The 20,175-nt window shown below is 56.8% G+C and overlaps 4 protein-coding genes across 4 annotated transcripts; 1 reads left to right on the plus strand and 3 right to left on the minus strand.

The window, feature by feature from the left end:
* Positions 1–6,719: 6,719 nt before the first annotated feature.
* INS49_005689 (uncharacterized protein) lies at positions 6,720–7,270 on the minus strand (the record flags this gene model as incomplete). The annotated part of the gene is made up of 3 exons (XM_043166467.1): positions 6,720–6,724; positions 6,833–7,091; positions 7,187–7,270. 3 exons carry the CDS (start codon positions 7,268–7,270, stop codon positions 6,720–6,722), a joined length of 348 nt encoding a protein of 115 aa, XP_043027611.1.
* Positions 7,271–7,527: 257 nt separating this feature from the next.
* On the minus strand, positions 7,528–13,014 carry INS49_005690 (uncharacterized protein; the record flags this gene model as incomplete). The annotated part of the gene is made up of 4 exons (XM_043166468.1): positions 7,528–7,704; positions 7,846–8,018; positions 9,644–12,904; positions 12,966–13,014. The coding sequence occupies 4 exons, from the start codon at positions 13,012–13,014 to the stop codon at positions 7,528–7,530; spliced, it is 3,660 nt and encodes a 1,219-aa protein (XP_043027612.1).
* Positions 13,015–13,650: 636 nt separating this feature from the next.
* Positions 13,651–15,606, plus strand: INS49_005691 (uncharacterized protein; the record flags this gene model as incomplete). Its single annotated transcript, XM_043166469.1, has 1 exon — positions 13,651–15,606. One exon carries the CDS (start codon positions 13,651–13,653, stop codon positions 15,604–15,606), a length of 1,956 nt encoding a protein of 651 aa, XP_043027613.1.
* Positions 15,607–16,080: 474 nt separating this feature from the next.
* On the minus strand, positions 16,081–18,854 carry INS49_005692 (uncharacterized protein; the record flags this gene model as incomplete). The annotated part of the gene is made up of 2 exons (XM_043166470.1): positions 16,081–17,576; positions 17,651–18,854. 2 exons carry the CDS (start codon positions 18,852–18,854, stop codon positions 16,081–16,083), a joined length of 2,700 nt encoding a protein of 899 aa, XP_043027614.1.
* Between the last annotated feature and the right edge of the window lie 1,321 nt (positions 18,855–20,175).

Genomic DNA, 20,175 nt, shown 5'->3' on the forward strand with positions numbered 1-20,175 from the left:
CACCGGCAAAGAGAAGGGGTCAAAAACGCTGACACTGGCAGGTGCGCCGGCAGTGGAAGCGGCATGGAAGCGGCAGTGACAGTGGCAGTGGCAGTGGCGGCAGCGGCAAGCAGTGGGCACTGGACCCAGAAACGGGTCCTTTTCCGTGCTGCAACAGTAAACGGAACACACACACAAACACATACGAACCCAGAGCGCACATGTCTGACCAAGGAATTGATGACGCTGAGTGGGCTAAAACTAACCACTCCAGGGCACCCGGCTGGTCAGTCGCTGTTAGTGCACCGCCTGGCTGACAAAGCACCACGGCCTGGCCGCAACGTTCCTTTTCAGAGTGGAAGGGGGAAAAAATCGAAAATTGAAAATTGACCACTACTGCTGCCCAGGCATCCATGGCGGCACCAACGAGGGAAGTTGCCGAGGAGCTGGAGGGAAACGGTGGACAGCGAACTCGTAGTAAGCTAGACACTTTGGTACTCGACTGAAACCGGCAGTCGACCGTGGAAGAGAACAGCACAGCAGGCCGGCCAACCGCTATGGCGCTGCAAGACGCGGCTGTTGAATGTGCCAAGGTACTGTGTAAAGACCGATATGTAAAGACACGACTCACCTCTTGGCTCCTGTGCATCATCGGTGGCAGTGCAGAGGGCCCTCGGCCTCCGTCAGACTAGGACAGCACCCATCATCATCGTCATCATCAGATCAGAGAGAACAAGCTCTGGCCAGCACGACGATGACTCTGTACCGGCAAATCCCCAAAGCCAAGGAAGACTACGTGCTGGAACATTGGCCACGGCACGGGCAGGGCAGGGCAGGGCATGGCCTGGCTGGCCTGGCTGGCCTGGCTGGCCTGCCAAGGGAAGCGTTTTAGACCCTGGGTGTGCTTACAAATGGGGTGACGGACGGGGTAACAGCAAATGGCGACAGCGACAGCAGGCAAGCAACGGAGCGTCGGTCAGGCTGTGTCAAAACTGTGAGACTGCCCCAGCCGAAACGGCCGTCGGTCTGACTGACTGCTGTTTGCTGTCTTGCACTTGGGCGGGTGAAATAGGAAGGAGGGCACCTGGGTACTTCGGTACATGGTGGCGTTGGAGGAAGGAGGAGAAAAACGGAAAACCGGGTGAGTGGTGGCTACCCTGCTACCGTGCTGTGGTTTAGTTAGCACTAGGTACTCGGTACGTTGCGAGGCCGGCCCCGCGCTTTTACTCGAGAGTATCTAACTTGGTGCTGGTGGGTGACGATTTCTTCTGCAAATTCTTACCTGATCTCATTAAACCTAGAGTCCCCTGCACAGCTGAACTTTTCTGCTGACCATTCTGTTTTGGTTGATCTGACCGTGGAGCGGAGCGGGCTGGAAGAGTCCTCACGGCCCCGGCTACCGCTGTTGCTGCTTGCTGCACTGTTGGCTGCATTGCTGCTGCTGCAATGCAGGGCCCTTAGCTGCGGTGGTACCTACAGTACCTGGTCTTCCAGGCTTTTCTCCATTCAGATGCAGCAGTGTACTGCTCTGGCTCTGCTCGGCTTGGAAACGATTCGTACAGCAATATCCCATCCGAAAATGCCCAGACATCCACACAGCATTGGCGATCAGACGATCCAGTCCTAATAGGACCCAAGACGCATCGAGGCAACGTCTATCCACCTCTCGTCTCGTCTACGTGTGGGCAGCGAGGCCTCCTGCTGACTAACAGCGTCAATCTGCAATGTTCAATTCAATCTTGAATCTGCAATCCGCGGATTGCCTAACCGAGCCTCAAAGCAGAAGATGGCCCGGCGAGTCGACGTGCATACAGGCAATACAGGCACACCGAGCCCCTCATTGCAGGCATGTGCTATCTCGTGCGAGATGTGTGGTACACCTGTACCCACCGTCATTCACTCGCTCACTTGAATACGGCCACGCCAATAAGGTCGTGACCTCCGGGCCATCCTTACCGCTGCGGAGTGGTGTTGTCTACGGATGCGTGCCATCCATCTAGTAACTGTACCAGAGCGGCGGCGCCCCTTTCCTGCAAGCAGTGTCTCACAACGCGGCCTAATCCCGAGACGCTTGCGTTCGTCCACCGAGCAGGAGCAGCCCAGACGGCCAGATAGCACAGGGATCTGCTGAACACTATCCCACACAGAGACAACGACTCAGTCCTGTCAGTCAAGCTTCAAGGCCCCATCGACACGGGCGGACCTCCTGGGCAACTAATAGCAGCCCTCCGAGACATGCATGTCTCTCCAGGCCCAGGATCGGCAAGGACCCTCGAACATCGCCCACGATTCAACAGGCACGATCCCCCATGCATGTAATGTAGAGCAATGTGGTGTAATGCACATTATAGCAACCCCGGGAATGTCGACATATCACCTGCAGGAGCAGTTCGTCTGCTAGCCCTGGAGCCCTGTGCTATGCAGTAAGCTTCATGACTCCACACCCTCCGGGTGCTACTGTACCACCGCAGGCACAGTCGGTTATTAATTGTGGCTACTCCGTATGGGTGTATAGCTGCGGGACGCTGTCAGTCATTCATTGATTCACCGCCGGAGGAGCACAATCGAAAGACACATGGGGCTCTCTGTCCTGTAAACCGCGGGGCCCCGGGCGAATGGCGTCCTGAGCATCCGATGTGACCGTTCCACACGGCCAGCCGCATCAGATGCCCGTCTCACCCGCCGCACCAGATGCCCTGCACCAACAAGCACAGACACGCAGCTCACTGTTCCGCTGAGCGCTGAGCGCTGGGAGCCCTGGGCCGGAACGTGAACAGTACACAGAGCTCTGTGCAACTCACCTTACCGATCCGCGCATCTGGGAATCTCGCGATCATCCCTTCTGCTATGAGGGATTTAATGATCCTGGCCGGACCTACTGCAGGCTTTGCGGCTCTGGCCATCACCCTCCCGCCTGCTTCATCCCACCCATCTATGTACGCTCACTCACATGTCAGAAGGGGAAACACCAGCATTGCGACAGGATTTGCGGCACTGCAGTCAACCAATTGGCCCAGGTCGGTGCCACACACTTACACGCACGCAAGAGGACGCGGTATTGTCACCCACCTTCGCATCTATGATGTTACGACAGAGGCGGCTCGACAATTTATCCCGCAGTAGTGATACAGCACCTGCTCCCCCTATCCCAGACAACTCACACCACCACCAGTCCCCTGCCGTGGAATGTACCGTGCCCACCCTGCCACAAATCCATCAGCATGAGCAACCCCCATACTGACCCAGAATCGCGGGGCAGCTCCCGGCCCAATATCTCCCCTTCTGGTAAACATGGCTAACAAGGTGGCATGGTTTTCACCTCGCCACAAAAAAAAAATTGGCCAGCTGTCCACATCACGTACACGGGAATGATCTTGTTGTCTGCGCTCGGGGTAGTCTGTCCGGACGACAGCAACCGTACAGAAAAGTGGTCAGAGCATACTTTCGTGCTCGTCGCTGGATTCACAAGTACAGATCCCTCTGCAAAACGCAGCACAATTTCTCGGTACAATCCCATTGCCCAGGTGCAACACTTTCCCCCTGCTTTGCACCGCACCTGCATGCTGTGCCGAATGCGCGCACCTGGCCCAACGGCTCGGAAATTTCCAGATGAAGGAGCCCGTGAGCGGTGAGCCTCAGAAATTAGGAGGGGCCAAGAGGGTCCAACTGGGATCATATCCAGATGAAAGCATCACGAGCCTCAACGACTGGCCAGAAGACCTGGTAACGCAAAGGATAAGCCTCCCAGGGGCAGAATGACAAGATATCATGCATACGCGGGAAATGTCTATCAATCAAAACAACCCAACCGCGTGTGATGCTTATTCAGACCGACCTTTTTTGCTATTAAACGGGAGAATGCATCGGCACGGCACAGCCCACTGCAGCGTTTGGATAGCCAAGCTATCAGGCGAGGAGCTCCCGCCGGAACCCCTTGGCTGACAAGACACCGCTGCTCCCGAGGTCAACAACGCAGAGGCTGCTGCGCCATGCGGTTTGACGTCACACGACGTCTGGGAAGCTTTCCCATCAAGCCTTCCGCGCCTCCTTGCATCTCGTCATGCTTTGTTTCATGCGCCTTCTCGAAGCCCATTTTGAGCTTCTGGGCACGTCGTTTCTGTGTGACCCTCGTGGGTGTCGTTCCCTGAGCCGAGTGGCCGGCTCCAGCAAGGCTTGTAGGACGACAATGTGGTCCGACTACCATTCGTTCAACGTTTCGAGGGCTCCGACCGCCCGTTTGAAACCGTCACGCCGGCTGGGCAGCCCGCTACTTCCCTTTTGGGTGCCAGCAACCGCTGGGTCTTTAATCGAATCGTGACCAAATTCTCTGTCGCGAGAGGTCGTAAGGATTCCCAGGCCACCATGTGAGATCTTGAACACACCTCAGAATCTCTTGATGGTATCAACGAATCCAACAAGGCAGCAACAATGACGATCTTGGCCCGCTGGCATCATCGCAGCCATGCACGCCTCCGGAAACCTGCTTCGACCAACTTCCCCGTTTGCCTGACGTCTCGGTTTGGGGGCCACGACACCACCAACCCCTCATTCCTGTTCCTGGTCCTGGGCCTGGGCCTGAGCCTGAGCCTGTTACATCAATGACAATCAATCCAACCTACCCTATTACTTAGCAGCCTTGGAAGCTGTGCCCTACCCATTACTAGCCCAGCGAAAGGGAAGAAAGGGCAACCCTTGTTTCGAATCCGGTCAGGCCAAGCTTTTGGATGACAAAAAAACGGCCCGCACGTGGCAGTGGACGCGGCAGAAGCGCGGGTAGCGCATGCAGATCTCGCCCATCTCTAATTGTGTCTAAATGCCCAGGCGGTATCAGTCTACCGCGTCTCGCTAAGTGGCTGGCGGCGGCAGAGAGCATGTTACTGTACCGTCCGCCTGGACGCCATTCCAACACTGCCCCAGATTGGGTCGTGTCCAGGGCCCAAGTCTCCTCAGGCTGCGTTCTCGAGACCTCGGCCGCCGAAAACAGAACCCGCGCAGTACAGTAAGCTCGATCGTCCCATGAGGGGAGGGGTCCATATTTACCACCGCCCTCGCGTCACGGGTCGCCCCGCTTGATGACGCCCGTCAAACCATGCTCGCCCCTCGGCCTCTCGACCCGGGGAAAGCTTTCCATGTGGGTCCCGTCGCCCAACAAAGTCCCGGGCCCGGATATATCTGGTGACACAGCGAGCAAATTCCCAGTGGGCAGGCGAACGAATTCGGAATCCAGGAACCAAGTAAGCCCGGGCTAGGCATATATTGTACCGTCATGGTGATCACACGATGGCATCTCAGCCTCTTCCGATGGCACCCGTGCTCGCCGACCAGGCTGTCCGTCCGCCCGCCCCCTTCAAATTATATCCAGGCCTCAGCCTTACATCCCAGCACCGAGGCCATTCGCAAGTTCGCATCCCAGCCCGGCCGGGCAAACCGCCAGCCCTATCCAGCTGTGCAACATGCGCACAAACACACACACACACACACATCATATCAAAAACCCACCGTGCCACGAGAAGCGGGCCGGGTGACGTGACATGACATGCGTTTGCCCTCCCCTCCCCACCTTTTGTTCCCTTTCCTTCTTTCCTTCTCCCGCGACCCAGCCCGCCCCCGACAGGCCCGTCGGGACCCTTCGTGGTCGGCTCCCGACCGAGCCGAGCGAGCGTTGCGAGGGGTGAGGGCCGCCCGTCTGGAGCTCGGGACTCGCGCAGGAACGCCCACGGTTTAGTCTCTTTTTCCGCATCGGGTCATGTGAACAATAAGGTATCCATATGTCCCGCATTTCCCGATAGGGAAGGTTTCCGGAATCTGCGGTGCCAGGTCGGGGAAACCTCGAGGTAGATGCGGACAAAAATCTTCCCCACGAATACTGAAAAGAAATTTTGCATGTTAACCAGACTGGGCAGAGTGGGCATTCTGGCCCGGGGCTCCTTTGCTGCTGGGACTTCTAGAACCACTAGTTTTGGAGTTTTCCTCGTTTATGGTGTTTCATGCTAGGTTTTGGGAGGGACGCAGTTGGGTTTGGATCCCCTTTCTGTGCATGCGTCTCGGGAAACCAAGATATCGGCATCGGGACGCCATCGTGCACCCCATCACAGTGAGGTGATGCCCAGGCATTCTCGGCCCTTGTGTGTCTTCTATGTGTGTCCCCGCCCCCCTGGCAGCGTCTGATTGTGTACGGACCCAGCCCAGCGGTCACTCAGGTACCCTGTCTCGGGAATGGGGCGCTCAGTCCATCTCGGCCGTCGTGGATACATCTTGCTTGCATGTTGGTGATCGTCACGTGAGGTGGTGCAGCCGTCTTGGAAGAATTGCTCACAACTTTCCTTGTGACATGATGGAGGCGGTGACACGCCTGCGTGTTTTCCACGTGGTATTCTGAGTGGCGGATGTATCACGTTACCAAACGAGCACAGCATGGTGCATACCGTCAAACACTGGGATCTCACAGAGGCGCTGCTCCATCCCCGGGAATGCCATGGATTCTTCATTCTCATGCAAACGTGAAGCGCCGAATGACTACAGCTGACAGCAGCTGAAGAGGAATGTTGAATTGAGGCGGCCTGTTACAGTTTAATTAAGTACGAACGCAGTGCGAGCACCCAGTTTTCGTTCAGCCAGCTTGGCATTCCGTGACTTGAACGAAATAATTATCCTCAGTCCAAATGGACCAACACCCAGAGTCCCATGGCTTCATCGGATTCACCAGCTGAAAATCGAAGTTTCGGAAAAGCTGCGAGTAACTATGCTTTAGATCCAGGTGGGGACTTGGTGGGACTGACAGACAAACATGCCTCGAAATATATCTTGTTCAGTTCCATAATAGCCAAGGGCTTTCCAGCGCAACCGTACCTACCATAACCAAAAACCATATCGACGTCCCGCTCCACCGCCATCCGAACCTTCTCCCCCGCCTCCATAAACCTCTCGGGCCGGAAGACGTCCGCATCATGGCCCCAGTGCTGGGGTGACCGCATCAGGGGCACCAGGTTCCAACCTATGGATGTACCACCGGGGATGAACTTCCCGTCGATCTCGTCGCCTTGGGGAGGCACGACTTTGGGGAACATTGTTGGGGCGGGAGGGCGCATACGGAGGCTCTCGCAGATGACGGCCTGTTTCTGATCAGCGAGCCGTACTCGGCGTCGCTTTTGGGTTGCCTCGGAGACGGTGAAGATGTTATGCTTCACAGCACGCGTGCTCTTCTTACCTGGAGATAGGGGATTGCCTTTGTCTCTTCCAGTCTGATTGGGCTTGAGATCGCCCGGTTGCTAATGGCCTCGGAAACAACCATCTTGAATTTGTGATACAACGCGCGGAGTTGACATGAGATACAGCATCGTGCATCGCACGGCTGATGCTGCTGTGTCAGAGCCGGCAGTGATGGCGAGCAGTATTTCGCTCAGGCAGGGCCCCTCGGGGAGGCCATGCCGGACAAAGGCGCCCTGTTTTGTTAACACCGCGGGCCCAAGCTAAAGGGGGCGTACACACACGTCAAATGACCTAACATCAAGTCTTTCTCATCAGGAGCCCCGGGCTTGTACCGCTCCCTCACAGCTTGCTGGGCCGCTCTGTCATCTTCGTGTGTCGGCATAGAGTGTCTTGGTAGCGCTCGCAGGAGGTGTGCACTCGCCCCATGACAACGCCGAAGCCCTCCCCGTCGGTCGCCTTCGGACCAAGCGTCTTGAGGAACCACCTGGACAGGGTGATCCTCCGAAGCCAGGGCGTCTGAATCGGGATCGTGAAGGTTATTCAAGGGCCGAGCGACTCCCCGCAAACAGGCCGCCGACGTCAGTGTCGGTCTCCCAGAAACCCCATCGCTTTTCCAAAGGCAATGCGAGTGATGGTGTCCAAAGTAAAATAGCTGACTATGGTGGCAAAGTTGATGATAGTCGACAGGCCGGCGCCTCGAGACGTCTTGTCTCGAAGATTCTGGAGGAGAGCGTTGACCATGCCATCCACGATCGGTTCCATGCCCAGAGTCTCGCGGCCTCCATAGGGGCTTGCTAGCTTCGCTTTCATAGCATCATGAGTTGATGCATCTAGCATTGAGAACATGTTAGAGTAATCAGGATGCCTGACCGTACCCAGGTAGGAAGCGTCTTTGTTATAGTGGCTTCGTATCCCGGATATCCTCCTCAGGACATCTGGGTCGTCGGTGAGAAGGAGCCGAGGGCCGATTCTAAACAAGATGGCCGTATTTTCTGGCCAGAGCAGCGTCCACCCACGGTTCCTGGCCACTGGTGACGGCGGAGAGTACCCACCAGTATGAGAGAGCGGCGAGGAAGGGGGCCGGAAACTTTCCGGAGGCGGCCCCAGGTATAGATTGCAGAGAAGAGAGAGTGCACGGCGGCTGCTGACACAGGCAAGGCCACGAAATTGGTTGTTGACCGCGGTAAGGAGGCCATGGAGAATTCGACCGCCTTGGTAAATGCGACTAGCTTGGTAGGTGATGGGGATTTCAGATCTTCAGGCTCAGATCAGTTGGTGTTGAACGTAAGCGGGAAAGGACGCGGACCGGCGCTGCTACGAAGACACTGTCCTTGCTGTTTCTTATCTGTTTTGACATAGTATTGGCATGATGGAATGCGTCCTAGTGCCCATAGTCCATGTCACTCAAAGCCGTGTCACGGCGGTCTTACCAGGACCTATCGCATGTGATTCTACTCTCCGCCTCGGCCAACGTCGTTAAACATGACGATCCCCATCGTAGCCTACCGAATATGAAAGTGAGTATTGCGGGTTAAGTTCGGCCTTTCCTCGAGTGGCCTGTCTCCGCCACAAAATGCATGGCCCGTCGGTACCCCAAAATAGGATAACGGGAGTCAGCCACGAATGGTGTTGTCTTGTCCTGCATATCTGTATCGAGCCGCCGATGTTGTGTCACTCACCACTTGTGATAAGCATCGCAAGGAATGAACCCTATGACGGGATTTGATAGTGATTCCTTGGCTCAGAGCCTTGCCGTCGGTTAGCGGCACGCACATGCAGTGTGCTTAGACACACACACATTTGAATGACGACGGGCCAAGCTGAGGGACAAGCGAACAGCCTGCAAATGCAACCTTGGAGGCGCAAACTGTTTCCATCTCGTCTTCTCCCATTTGGGGTATCATGCAGTAGCTTCGAAGAGCTATGGAGTGTCTCCCAGCCTTTCAGAAATAGCTGGAAAGAACAGCGTGCTGCTAAAGAACACATCTGGATGCAGCGGACAAAGATTGGCCTTGCTCGGATGTATACTTGCTGGCTTGAAGAGCTGGTTGGACGATCTTCGCAGAGCGACCGTTGACTTGCACTCGGCCACATAATCTACAGTGGGTTTAAAGTTAATGATAATTGATAGGCTGGCGCCTCAATATGTCTAATTTCGAAGATTCTGATGGAGAGCGTTGACCATATGATTTGTTGCCTCGTTCTCCTACATTAACCACTCAAATTTGGCATGTTACACAGCGTCAGGGCCGTTAATCCTGTTCACGCTATATCCCTCAAACTCCAAAATGAATATACGGGACCCAATGAAACGTCCTACGGTGTGTGCGCAGTAGCCTCCGCGTGCCAGCCCTGCCACTGATGATTTTGTCATGATCGCCACGTGGGCCTGAGCATTCGTCTCCATCAACAAAGACGCCTTCATCCAGCGGAATAGCCTGTGAAATGGGAGTACCTCTGGGCGTCGGTAGCCCGCCTGCCACAGACCGATCACGTATCGCCCGCACGGCTGTGTGGAGTGCCCTGGCAACCGCAAAGTCTGTCTTGTCGCGGCCGCGGAGACCTTCGTAGAATGCCCTTGCCATGTCCACACAGTACCTATCCGAGACTTCCCACAGCGTGCCGACGACATGGCGGAAGCCGGCAAGCTGGTAGGCGCTTACCAAGTGGATAGTCTCGTCAATCAGCTTCTCTGCCCGGATCTCGCCCGTGGAGCAGGCGGAAAGGTACCCGAGCCAGGGGGCAGTCTCTCGCAGCTTCAGCTCGCGTAGGTCGCCGACCGTCAGCGGATTGCTCTGCCAGTCGTCGAGGTACAGGCTGCTTTTCGAAGGCTCGGAGGGGTCTGACATTCCATGTCCTGCGAAGTGGAAGGTCTCGCACAATTTGAGGTGTCCCAGCACATCGTCCTTGCAAAGCACTGGTGTCACTGCGTTCAGGTTGAGTGACGGACAGATACGCATCACTTCTGCAATCTCGGGTGCAGTAAATTGCAGCTCAGAATGGCCTGGGGTTTTAGACATGGAAATGAGCACAGCATTTCCCTGCGTGTTCCCCGCGGCGTGTCGGAATCCGCGTTTCCGATCGTAAAGGATGGACTTGACGGACGACGCATAGGAGGAGATGACTCTATCGAGCACCGTCTCTCTGTTGCCTTGATCATGACGCCCCGCCGCATGCATTGGGAGATGGCCGAGGGGACCCGTGAGCACCCACCATAATCGAGACCACTGATCATCCAATACCGGCTGGTCGAAGCTCAGCGCTGTCAGGATCGGACGGGCGATGGCGGCCCAGGACCATTCTAGGACGGATGGGAGTCTAGTAGTCCTGAGGCTCTCGACATTGGTCTTGATATCATCGACGGTCACTCCATCTAGTTTCAGGGACCGAATCTGCTCAGTCTCGATGATAAAGGCGTCACAGCGGTAGGGACTGGCATTCACAACCACAATAGGGCCCTGCGATGCCGCAGCCCGGATGTCCTCGGCCGTTGGGGGCTGCAAGAAACTTTCAAACCCTGGACGAGTACGGATCTCCTCAATGACCTCCCGGAACTCCTGGTCCGCTTGCTGACGCCGTCTGTTACGTGCTTCCCAGGCGAAGGGCTTCTCATCCGGACCCACCTTCACGACGGCATCCAGTTCGTCGCGAAGGGAGACAAATCTCTTTGCCAATTCTTCGTCCAGCTCTCCCAAGGCGAAAATGTCGTTGTTGCGCATGTCGAGTAAATGGCCAGCAATGACATTGCGGCCAAGCTCGAGGAGCTTCAATGCGTCGGAGGCACAGCTCCTGTGATTGAGCACGGCAGCTGCGGCGCGAGAAGCAAGGCCGGAAAGCTCGCCCAGGGCATACTGCTTGTCGACATGATCCAATGACCGTGGACTGACCAGCGGGATAAGTTCTACAGCGCTTTGTAGTAGGGAACTTGATTCCGTCCAGTTCAACTGTGAGGCCAAGAGCTCGGCTGCATTCTTAGCCGCTTGAATTCGAACGGACGGCGAGGCATTGGAGCAGTCCCAGCTTCGTCGGAAACACGAGAGAGACTCATCGAAGTCATTTGGATTGGGGTCCTGCAATGACTCGTGCCTCCTCTTCAGGAGCATTCCCAAGGTTCCTAATAGCTCTGCTGCATGGAGGTGGTTCGTGGGGATTGCCTCGACAGCCCGCCGAGAGGAATTGATCGCTTCGTCCAAATCGGCCCGCACACTATCTTTCAGAAATCGGCGCTCAAGAAGTTTGGCTAACCCATCCAAGTGGATAGACTGGTGCGGGTGGCCCTCTGGTGTTGATGCTGCCGAGATCGCAGCCTTTTCGATGGCGCGTTCCAGGTCCTGTGGTGACTTTTGATGCTGGTATCGCGTTTCCAAGAGCTCAGACAGCCCGTGTAGTCTGCAAGGACGCTCATCAGAGTCTTCGGGACACTCACCCAACGCAGCTTCGGCAGCCTTGATAGCGTCGGCGAGCACCTGTAGGTCGCGTGTTCGAGCATACCGCAACCCCAGCAAGTTCGCAAGGGTGTTGGAATTCATCCCGTAGCGAGGATGCCCCGGCGCCGTTATCTCCACGGCCTCTTGCGCATTCTTAATGGCCTGCTCTAGATCATTCGTGGCGCCTAGAGCCTCGAATCGTCTCCCGAACCAGATGGCAAGGCAATTCAAGGGGCCTGAACGATCAGGATCATCCGTCGGTGTGATGGCTATTGAGTTCATGATCTCTTCGATGGCACGATGGAGATCGGGCATCAGTCCTGTTCGGTCGAATCGGCCCCCTAGCCTCTCCCCAAGTTGATGGAGTCGGTGACCTCGCTTTGGGTCGTCTTCTGGTGTGGCTTTCAAAACGCGCTCGGCAATGTCGATGGCCTCGTTGATGTCCTCCAGCCGGTTTGTCTCTTGAAACCGACTATCCAGGAGCTGTCCTTGGGCAGCGAGATGCTCAACCCTGTGACGGTGGTCTTCCGGGGTCACACTGACGGCAAAGCTTCCTTCATCGATAGCCTGGTCCAGCTTGGCAAGGTTCTTTGAGTGCTTAAAGTAGTGATACAGGTCTTGCGAAAGGTGATGGAACTTGCAAGGCCGAAGAGGATCGTCGATATGGGCCGTCTCAGCCAGCAGCCTACTGAGTCCAACGACAGAGTCAATGTCCTTCGTAGCATGGCTTTGTTCGAATCGACTTTCGTACAGTCTTCCCAATTCGCACAAGATGCTGTAACTTGACTCGTGGTCAGCGGGCATGATGCTCTGAATAGCCTCCACATTATCAATCGCCTGGTTAAGGATAGCTGGATCGGTCGTCTGGTCACAGTGACTGTCTCGCACTTCGACCAATAACATTCGATGGGAGAGCAGATGAGGGTGACTGCTGTCGGTGCCAGCCACGCACCGTTCCGCGAACCTGATAGCTTTACTCTCGGTACTCGGGTCTGGGGCTTTTTCCAGCCGCCGGATCAGTTGGAGCGCTAGACCGTGTAGCCAGCAGGCCTCATCGGGCTCAGCCGTTGATGGGCAGTCAAGAACGGCATCAGCAACTTCAATGGCCCGCTCAAGGTCTCCGGGCTCGGTCGTGGATTTATAACGGGACAGGAGCAAAAAGCTCAAGTCAACCATCGTGCTCCGCCATTCCCGACGCTCCACTTCATCTTTCAACCCTGCAAGTTCCATTTGTCGGATGGCATCTTCCAGGTCCTGAACCGTTCTCCATTGTTCCTGATTGTTCGTTGCTGCCACGTGATACCTCGTTAACAGATTTTGAAACATGTCGTCTATCAGCTCTCGACTTACATATGTACCAACCCTGAGGTAGGTTGGGCTGATGGGTGTTGATATCCATCTTCTGACTCTCGTATTTATATCAGTCCCGATCTAGTTGCCACGAAGGATGAATTTTGTTCGTATATGTGGGGTTCCTTTATAGAAACAACCACACAAGTTAAACCAAAAGCGTACAGAAAGGTGTTTGGATAACTATGAGAAGTTCTGAATACATACTCTATACGGAACAATGTGCTGTATCGGAGGATAGTTGTGCTGCTTATGGTGTATGCTTAGGCAACCTCTGTTGCCTTGCACGTTGTCGAACCAATGAACTGTGGATGTAATCAAAACAGGACTACGGCAGTATCGGTGCTTCGCATTCCTGGTCGATGGCGCGACTTGATTTTATGCCATCGAAGCGCGGGGTTCTGAACGCAGCACGGTGTGTTGTCATGTCGACAGTTCATAGGGTTGTGGGACCTGTAGGAGGAAATGGACGTGGCTCTGCATGAGTGCCCAATTGAGTGCCCAACAGTCAACCAGTTTCGGCCCACCCAGTATACTAGATACTGTGTAGGCAAAGACTTATTAGAGCTAGGTAGACGCATTCAGTTCTCCCATCAACAAACTCGTCCAGTCTTGTCTTGAGGTTCCGTGCCCTTGTTACTTTCTAATTGAGGTCCTATCCACGTCTATTAACAACGACCGGATCATGAGTGGCGCGCCAAAGTCCAAAGTCTGGGCCATTCTGGTTGGCATTAACGCCTATCCGACGGGAATTTCGGATCTGGGAGGCTGCGTCAGGGATATTCAGAACGTCGAGAAGTTTCTTTCAGACAATATCGATGCCTCCAGACTGGAAATTCTGAAGATCACTGCTCATGATCTGAACGGGGAAAAGCCACCCAACTATGATAATATCGTAGGCATGATCGATCACGTCAAGAGGAGCGTCAATGAAAAGGATTTTGTTTACTTTCACTACTCTGGCCATGGGGGTCGCCAGCTACGCCACTATTCACTGTCCTCGGGCAGTCATTTTGAGTCACTAGTTTTGCACGGCGAACGACACATGAAGGACTACGAGCTTGGTCGCCATCTAGACAGCCTGGCAGGTACCGGAGCTCACCTCTTCGCAGTACTCGACTGCTGTCACTCTGGAGGCGGAGACCGAATCAACAGCCAGAACGTCCGTCAGATCGACCAGGTCCTGCCTGCGGATCCCCACGTAGGGGAGGGGCCAGACGAGGAAAGTGGCGGCCTGGCTGGGACTGATCATCGCGCTGCGACGGTCAGGCCCTCATACTGGACGAGGGTGCGCAACTACACCCTCCTAGCGGCGTGCCAACCACACCAGTTCGCCATGGAGTGCCGAGACAACCACGGCGAGAAGAACGGCGCCCTGACGCTGGCGATGCTGACCAGCCTCGAGACGCTGAGGCAGAATGGCCAGCCCTTGACCTTCAAATCACTCTTCTGGGATCTCCGTGCCCGGATCGGGTTGAAGTCAGCGGTGCAAAACCCGAAGCTGTTCGGCATCGAGGACCGCGACGTCTTCTCCCATGGCAGCTATTCGAGTGCCCGCCAGGCGACCGTCGTGAACGCCGCTTCCGGGCGGGTCTGCATTGACCAAGGGGAGATACAAGGTGTCAAGGACGGGGAGACTTGGAATATTTATCCTCGTGGTGTCTTGCAGTTGGAAAGCCCGCTTGCGACTGTCAGAATCGACCGGGTCGGGGCGATCCAAGCATCGGGTCTGTTGGCCGCCGATGCGCCCGTCGTGGAGCGCGGCTGTCCGGTGTCCCTTGTCTCTCCCGTATACGGGACACACCTCCGCGTGCTCGTAGGGGACACTGAGCTCCGGCAGCAGCTGATGGACGAGCCCGCCATCGGGGTAACATTCCACGAAGTCGGCTACGTGGGGGCAGCCTACACAATCCGCCCTACCAGCATGGGCCACCAGGAGATCATAGACACCTCCGGCACGCCACTGCTGGACTTCCCGGGCGACATGTCGGGGGACTCACCGGCGGCCGGGATTCACAAGTTTCTGAAGGCCCTCGCGCACCACACGAGGGTCTTGAACATCCGGAACACCAGGGCCGCCCTCCAGGGTAAATTCGAATTTGGGGAGGCGAACAATGCCACCACAGTATGCGACGGAGGCATCATCTACTTGGAGTTTAAGAACCTGCTGCGCCTGGATCGCCCTGGGTCAGACGGTTACCGGGCCATCGAGACCCAGCGGAAAACGCTCTATTTCAGCGTGCTTAACCTGAGGGCGGACAAAACCGTGACGCTCCTGGTTCCAGACCCCGAGTCGGAGGGCGTGGAGTCTGTGGCGGTGGCGCCCGAGGAGAGCAAGAAATACCCTATCGACATGAATATCCAAGAAACGGACGGGGATGCAGGTGAGGTGACTGACGTCTTCAAAGTGATTGTGACCGACCGGCCTTCCTCTTTCAGAAACCTTGCGACCGAGCATGCCATGAGAGGAGGGGCTGAGGGGCAGGAGGACTTTAATGAGGAGTTTGACATGATGTTGCACGGAGGGAATGACGGCTTCCGGGCAGGGACGCGTCGCGATGTTGAAGCTGAAGCAAGGTGGCAAACAGCCCAGGTTTCGGTTACGATCACAAGGAATAGCACAGCCGAGTCTTCATCTTAAGTCTTCTCCCCCCCGACGGATGAGCTTCAAGGAAAACGGGGACAGACGGGCCCATATGGTTATGATCTCTAGCAATTCAACGACATCACCGTCTGAAACCTCGATTTCAAGTTCGTCAACATCCACCCCTATTCAAGGTCCTTTGAACATCAATAAGACCAGAAGGCACAGTGAGCAAATCAGTACATAGCCAATACTGATACTTTTCTACTAAATAGTTATACCACTACCCAATACAACCAACACAATACAACACAATGACTCCTCTAAACACCGTCCCGTCTTCCCTCTGCCCGTAATATCTATTCGTCCCCAGAGGGGGGACTAAAAACTCCATGCCATGTAGATATCGATACCAAAAACAAAGAAAAAGACAGCCCCATACCCCCAGTCTAGACAAGTCCAATGCACAATGCAACAACACGTCTTAGCCAACCTTTCTCACCAACCCCCATCCATCCACACTCTCACTCACTATTGCCGCCGCTCCTCCTCGACATCAACCTCAAGAAGCGGGTCCCTCTCCCCGTCATCTCCCGTCCCCTCTACACTCTCCAGCACCTCCTCGCCGCTGCCCCCGGGCGACGAGGACTCATCCTCCTCGTCATCGATGACCGCGCTCTCCGCAAATGAAACATCCATCTCGTCGGCGGTGGTGGTCTCATCCTCGGTGGCAGTGCCGCTGACCCCACCCAGCACGTCGGGCCCGCTTCCGCCAGAGTCGCCCCTCCCACCAGCCCTGCCGTGGCCCCTCAGCAGAGCCCTAAGTTCGTCGTCATCAATTATGCTATCCCTGCCCCTGTACGCGCCGCCGCCACCGGCACCAGTCACGATGTCGAGGCCCCTCGTCTGTCGGCGGCCGAGCTCGACGAGCCTCTCGACCTTGAGGCGGTTGGCGACGAACTTGAGCGTGGGGAAGGCGCTCTGCTGGCCCTCGTGGATCATGCGCGCGAGGCGGGCAGGCGTCGGGTCCGAGAGGATGTGCACAAAGTCCATGGCGATGCTGCGCGGCCAGATGGTGATGGTGCCGCCGAAGCCGGCCTGCAGCCACACCTGGCTCCAGTCCTGGCCCAGCGGGCGCGGGAGGAGCTCCAGCTGCCGCAGGATCTTGAGCCACTTGGTCAGGTCCAGCTTGATGTACTGCTCGGCGGCGGAGCCGAGGAAGCCGCCGCGCCAGCCGCGGCCCCGGCGGTGGGTTACGGGCTGCCCGACAGAGCCGCGCGAGCTGAAGAAGAAGAGGTTGATGTGCGGGTTCACCTGCGAGACGATGGTGAAGTTGACGTTGAAGTGCAAGTTGAGCGCCTTAATAGGGATGTCGGTACGCAGGCTGCCGTCCTTCCACTTGTGGCCAAACGAGTAGGGGGCCAGCGAGCCGTCGCGCTGCTTCATCATGAGCACGACAGGGTTGAGGATGCCCGGGACGGCGGCCGAGGCCAGCACCGCCGACCACACGACGCAGTCCGGGCTGGTCAGGTAGTTGCATAGCATGGTCGGGCTGTGCGGGTCGGCGGGGACGCACGACACGTTGAGGATGCGGCCCGTCCGCTCGTACGCCTCGCGGAACGTCATGGACCCGTGTGTCCACCACGCGCACTGCCGCGCCCAGTCCACCGAGTCGAACCGCGCCCCAGTGCGGTACCACCGCCGGAACCACGTCGTGAACGGCTCCGAGCACGCCGTGATCTTGCTCGCCAGCGCTGGTACGAGCAGCTGCTTCAGCTCCTCGTTGGTCCGCGTCGCAACCAGCCCCGCCACCAGCGCGCCGCCGCTCGTGCCCGTGATCACGTCCGGCAGGAGGTCCTCCTCGAGCAGCGCCTTGACCACGCCGAAGTGGTAGTAGGCGAAGGTCGCCCCGCCCGACAGGCACAGCGCCGTCCGGCCGTAGTTGCCATGTAAGCTCCTGAACAGCTCGCGCTTGTCCTCGAGCTTCATCTGCTTCGTGTCCAGGATGAATTTGAGGCTTTTCTCCACTATTTGATTCTCGCGTTAGCACCCATAGCAAATAAAGTGAGAAAAAAGTCAAAGTCCCAGTCTCACGACGTACCTTCGTCGACGTGGTTCTGCACCAGGTTCTTGGTGCCGTAGTACGTCTGCGAGTACAGCCTCGGGTTCTCGACGCCAACAAAGTTATTCTTGACGCACGCGGCCAGCAGCGCACGCAGCGCCTCGACAGCCTTCTCGCCGTCCTGCCGCTCGTCGCTCTCGACGGCCTGGCCCTCGGAGATCCTGCGCTCGACGGCCTCGGCCTTCTCGCGGCTCTTCTTGAGGCTGTCCCACACGCGGCGCACCGTCTTCCAGTCGTAGTAGGCGAACTCGTTGGTCTCCTTCCACGCCGAGTTGCCGAGGAACTCGTCGAGCTCGCGCGCGGCGGCCCGCCACTCGCGGTAGCCGCTGGTAGCGCGCATGTTGCGCCGCAGGCGCTCGCGCCGCCCGCGCCAGCTGATGAAGTACTCGTAGAACCAGATGTAGTACCGCGTCAGCACGTACGCGAGCGCCAGCCCCAGCACCCACCCGCTGACGAACAGCAGGAACGGCCACTTGAGCAAGCCGTACAGATAGCCCTCGCGCGTCTCATCCTTGGTGCGCCGCCCCGGGCGCGCCGTCCGTGGCCGTTTGTGCCGCCGCTTGCCGTGGCCCTTGGCGCCCGTGCCACCACTACCTCCTCCTCCTCCCGATGTGCCGGACCTCGCAATCTTCTGGTGCACCGGCGCCCAGTCGTTCTGCGCCGTGATGAACAGGCTGTCCCGCGGCTGCGCACATCCATACGCACTGCCATTGCCATTGACATTATTCCCATTCGGCTGCGACGGCGCAGAGACGTCAGCCGCCGCAGCTGCCGCGTGCGCAGCCACCTCCTGGGGGTCCTCTTTCTCATTCTCACCACCTTCTTTCTTCCCCAAATCTGGGGCCGCCGTCGACTGGCGCCGCGTGACGCTGTTGTCGAAGCTGCTGCGGCCGGGCCCCGCGCTCCCGGGGACGGGGCTGCCGAGGCGGATGGTGTGGGAGACGTCCTCGGTGCTGTGGGCCGGGTCCGGTGCGGACAGGGCCTGGACGAAGGCCTCGCGGGCCTCGGGGGACAGGAAGTCGACGTCGAAGTCCGGCAGGAGGGACGGGTCGAAGGCGTCGCGGGGGAAACCGTAGTTCTTGTCCGGGACGACGACCGGCGGCCTCTCGTCGTCATCTGCCGCTGCTGCTGCCGCTGCCGCTGCCGCCGCGGCTTGTTTCTCTTTTTCTTGTTCTCGTGCCATGATTTGGTCCCTGGTCCGCTGAGTCCAGAAGCGCGGCGGGAGTTATACCATGTCTAAGGGGTTTGGATGCTGACTGCTTCGGGAAACAAGGGAACGAATATGGGAGTGCGTGTCTTGTGTGTGCTGGTCTAGTCGAGTTATAGCTAGACAATGCCTTCAAAGAGAACAAACAAAACAACTGGCTGAACAAGAGGAGCGACCAAGTGTGTATTCGATCGCAACTTGACGAGTCCACCTGCACAAGGTAAATGAGAAGAGCGAGTGGTCAGACAGGGGGATCATGTGCGATGTCAGAGAATTTGATATGCATTTGCTGCTGCTGTAGTGTTAGTCAGGGCAGCAGCTTCGAGACGTTCACGGGTTCAGGGGACCGGTCCAAGATGACGTCGCCGTTTCTGTTGGGGAACACTAGCTGACTTCGGGGTTGGTGCCCTCCTTCTGAACGGGGGTGGAAACAGCGGCTGAGCCCACTGTGGAATGGGGATGAGCAGCCCGGGGGTCGGGTTCGCACCTGCACCTACCTGCCGCCTGCGCCGCCCATTTCTGCAGCAAACTTCGGCTGACGTTACCGAGGCTGGGGCGGGTCTAAATTGAGAGAGTGGAAGGAGGGGGGAAGGGGGGCTGGCTTTCCCTTGCTTTCCCATTTCCGAGAGATCTGGCGTGCCCTGTAGAACAAAAATCGGTCTCGCCTGCGGGCAGGCGATAATAGGCAGACCCGGCCGAAACCTCTCCTGATGCTCGCCTCGAGGATCACGAGCTCCACGGCAACAAGCCTCGGGACGACTGCTGAAATTTCCCAACAATTTCATCCTCCGTCGTCGCATCCATCCTTCTACGAGTATGGGGTGCAATCAACGGGATTCATATCCTTCGCCCTCATTTCTCTCTCTGCCTCTCTCTCTCTCTCTCTTACTCTCTGATTAATGCTTGCCCGTGCTTGTTCGTTCGCCTGAGCACCACCAAGAAAATATATCATGGCCCAATGTACACATAGATGTACACATAGACGCACAAAATGCACAAGACACATCTTCTAGTTGTAAATCCTTTTCGATTAGAAAAAATGAGCATGAAACGCCATGCGGCCAGTAGTAGTTCTCCCCTTCACAGGACATGTATAAAAAAACACACACCAAGATAGAAATCTTGTCGTCACCCATTCATCTTTCCCTCTGCGGCACCGTCCTCTCCCATGTTTCCTTTTCCCCTACCGTTGTCCATGTATCCATCACTTTCGTCATCTCTTTGGCTGCAGTGGAGAATGGATACCCAAGTGAGAGAGGAACGAGCCATCTAAGTCTTGTGTGTGTGTGTGTGTGTG

Source organism: Diaporthe citri (genome assembly GCF_014595645.1).
Source record: "Diaporthe citri strain NFHF-8-4 chromosome Unknown scaffold_2, whole genome shotgun sequence".
In the NCBI taxonomy this organism is placed as follows: domain Eukaryota; kingdom Fungi; phylum Ascomycota; class Sordariomycetes; order Diaporthales; family Diaporthaceae; genus Diaporthe; species Diaporthe citri.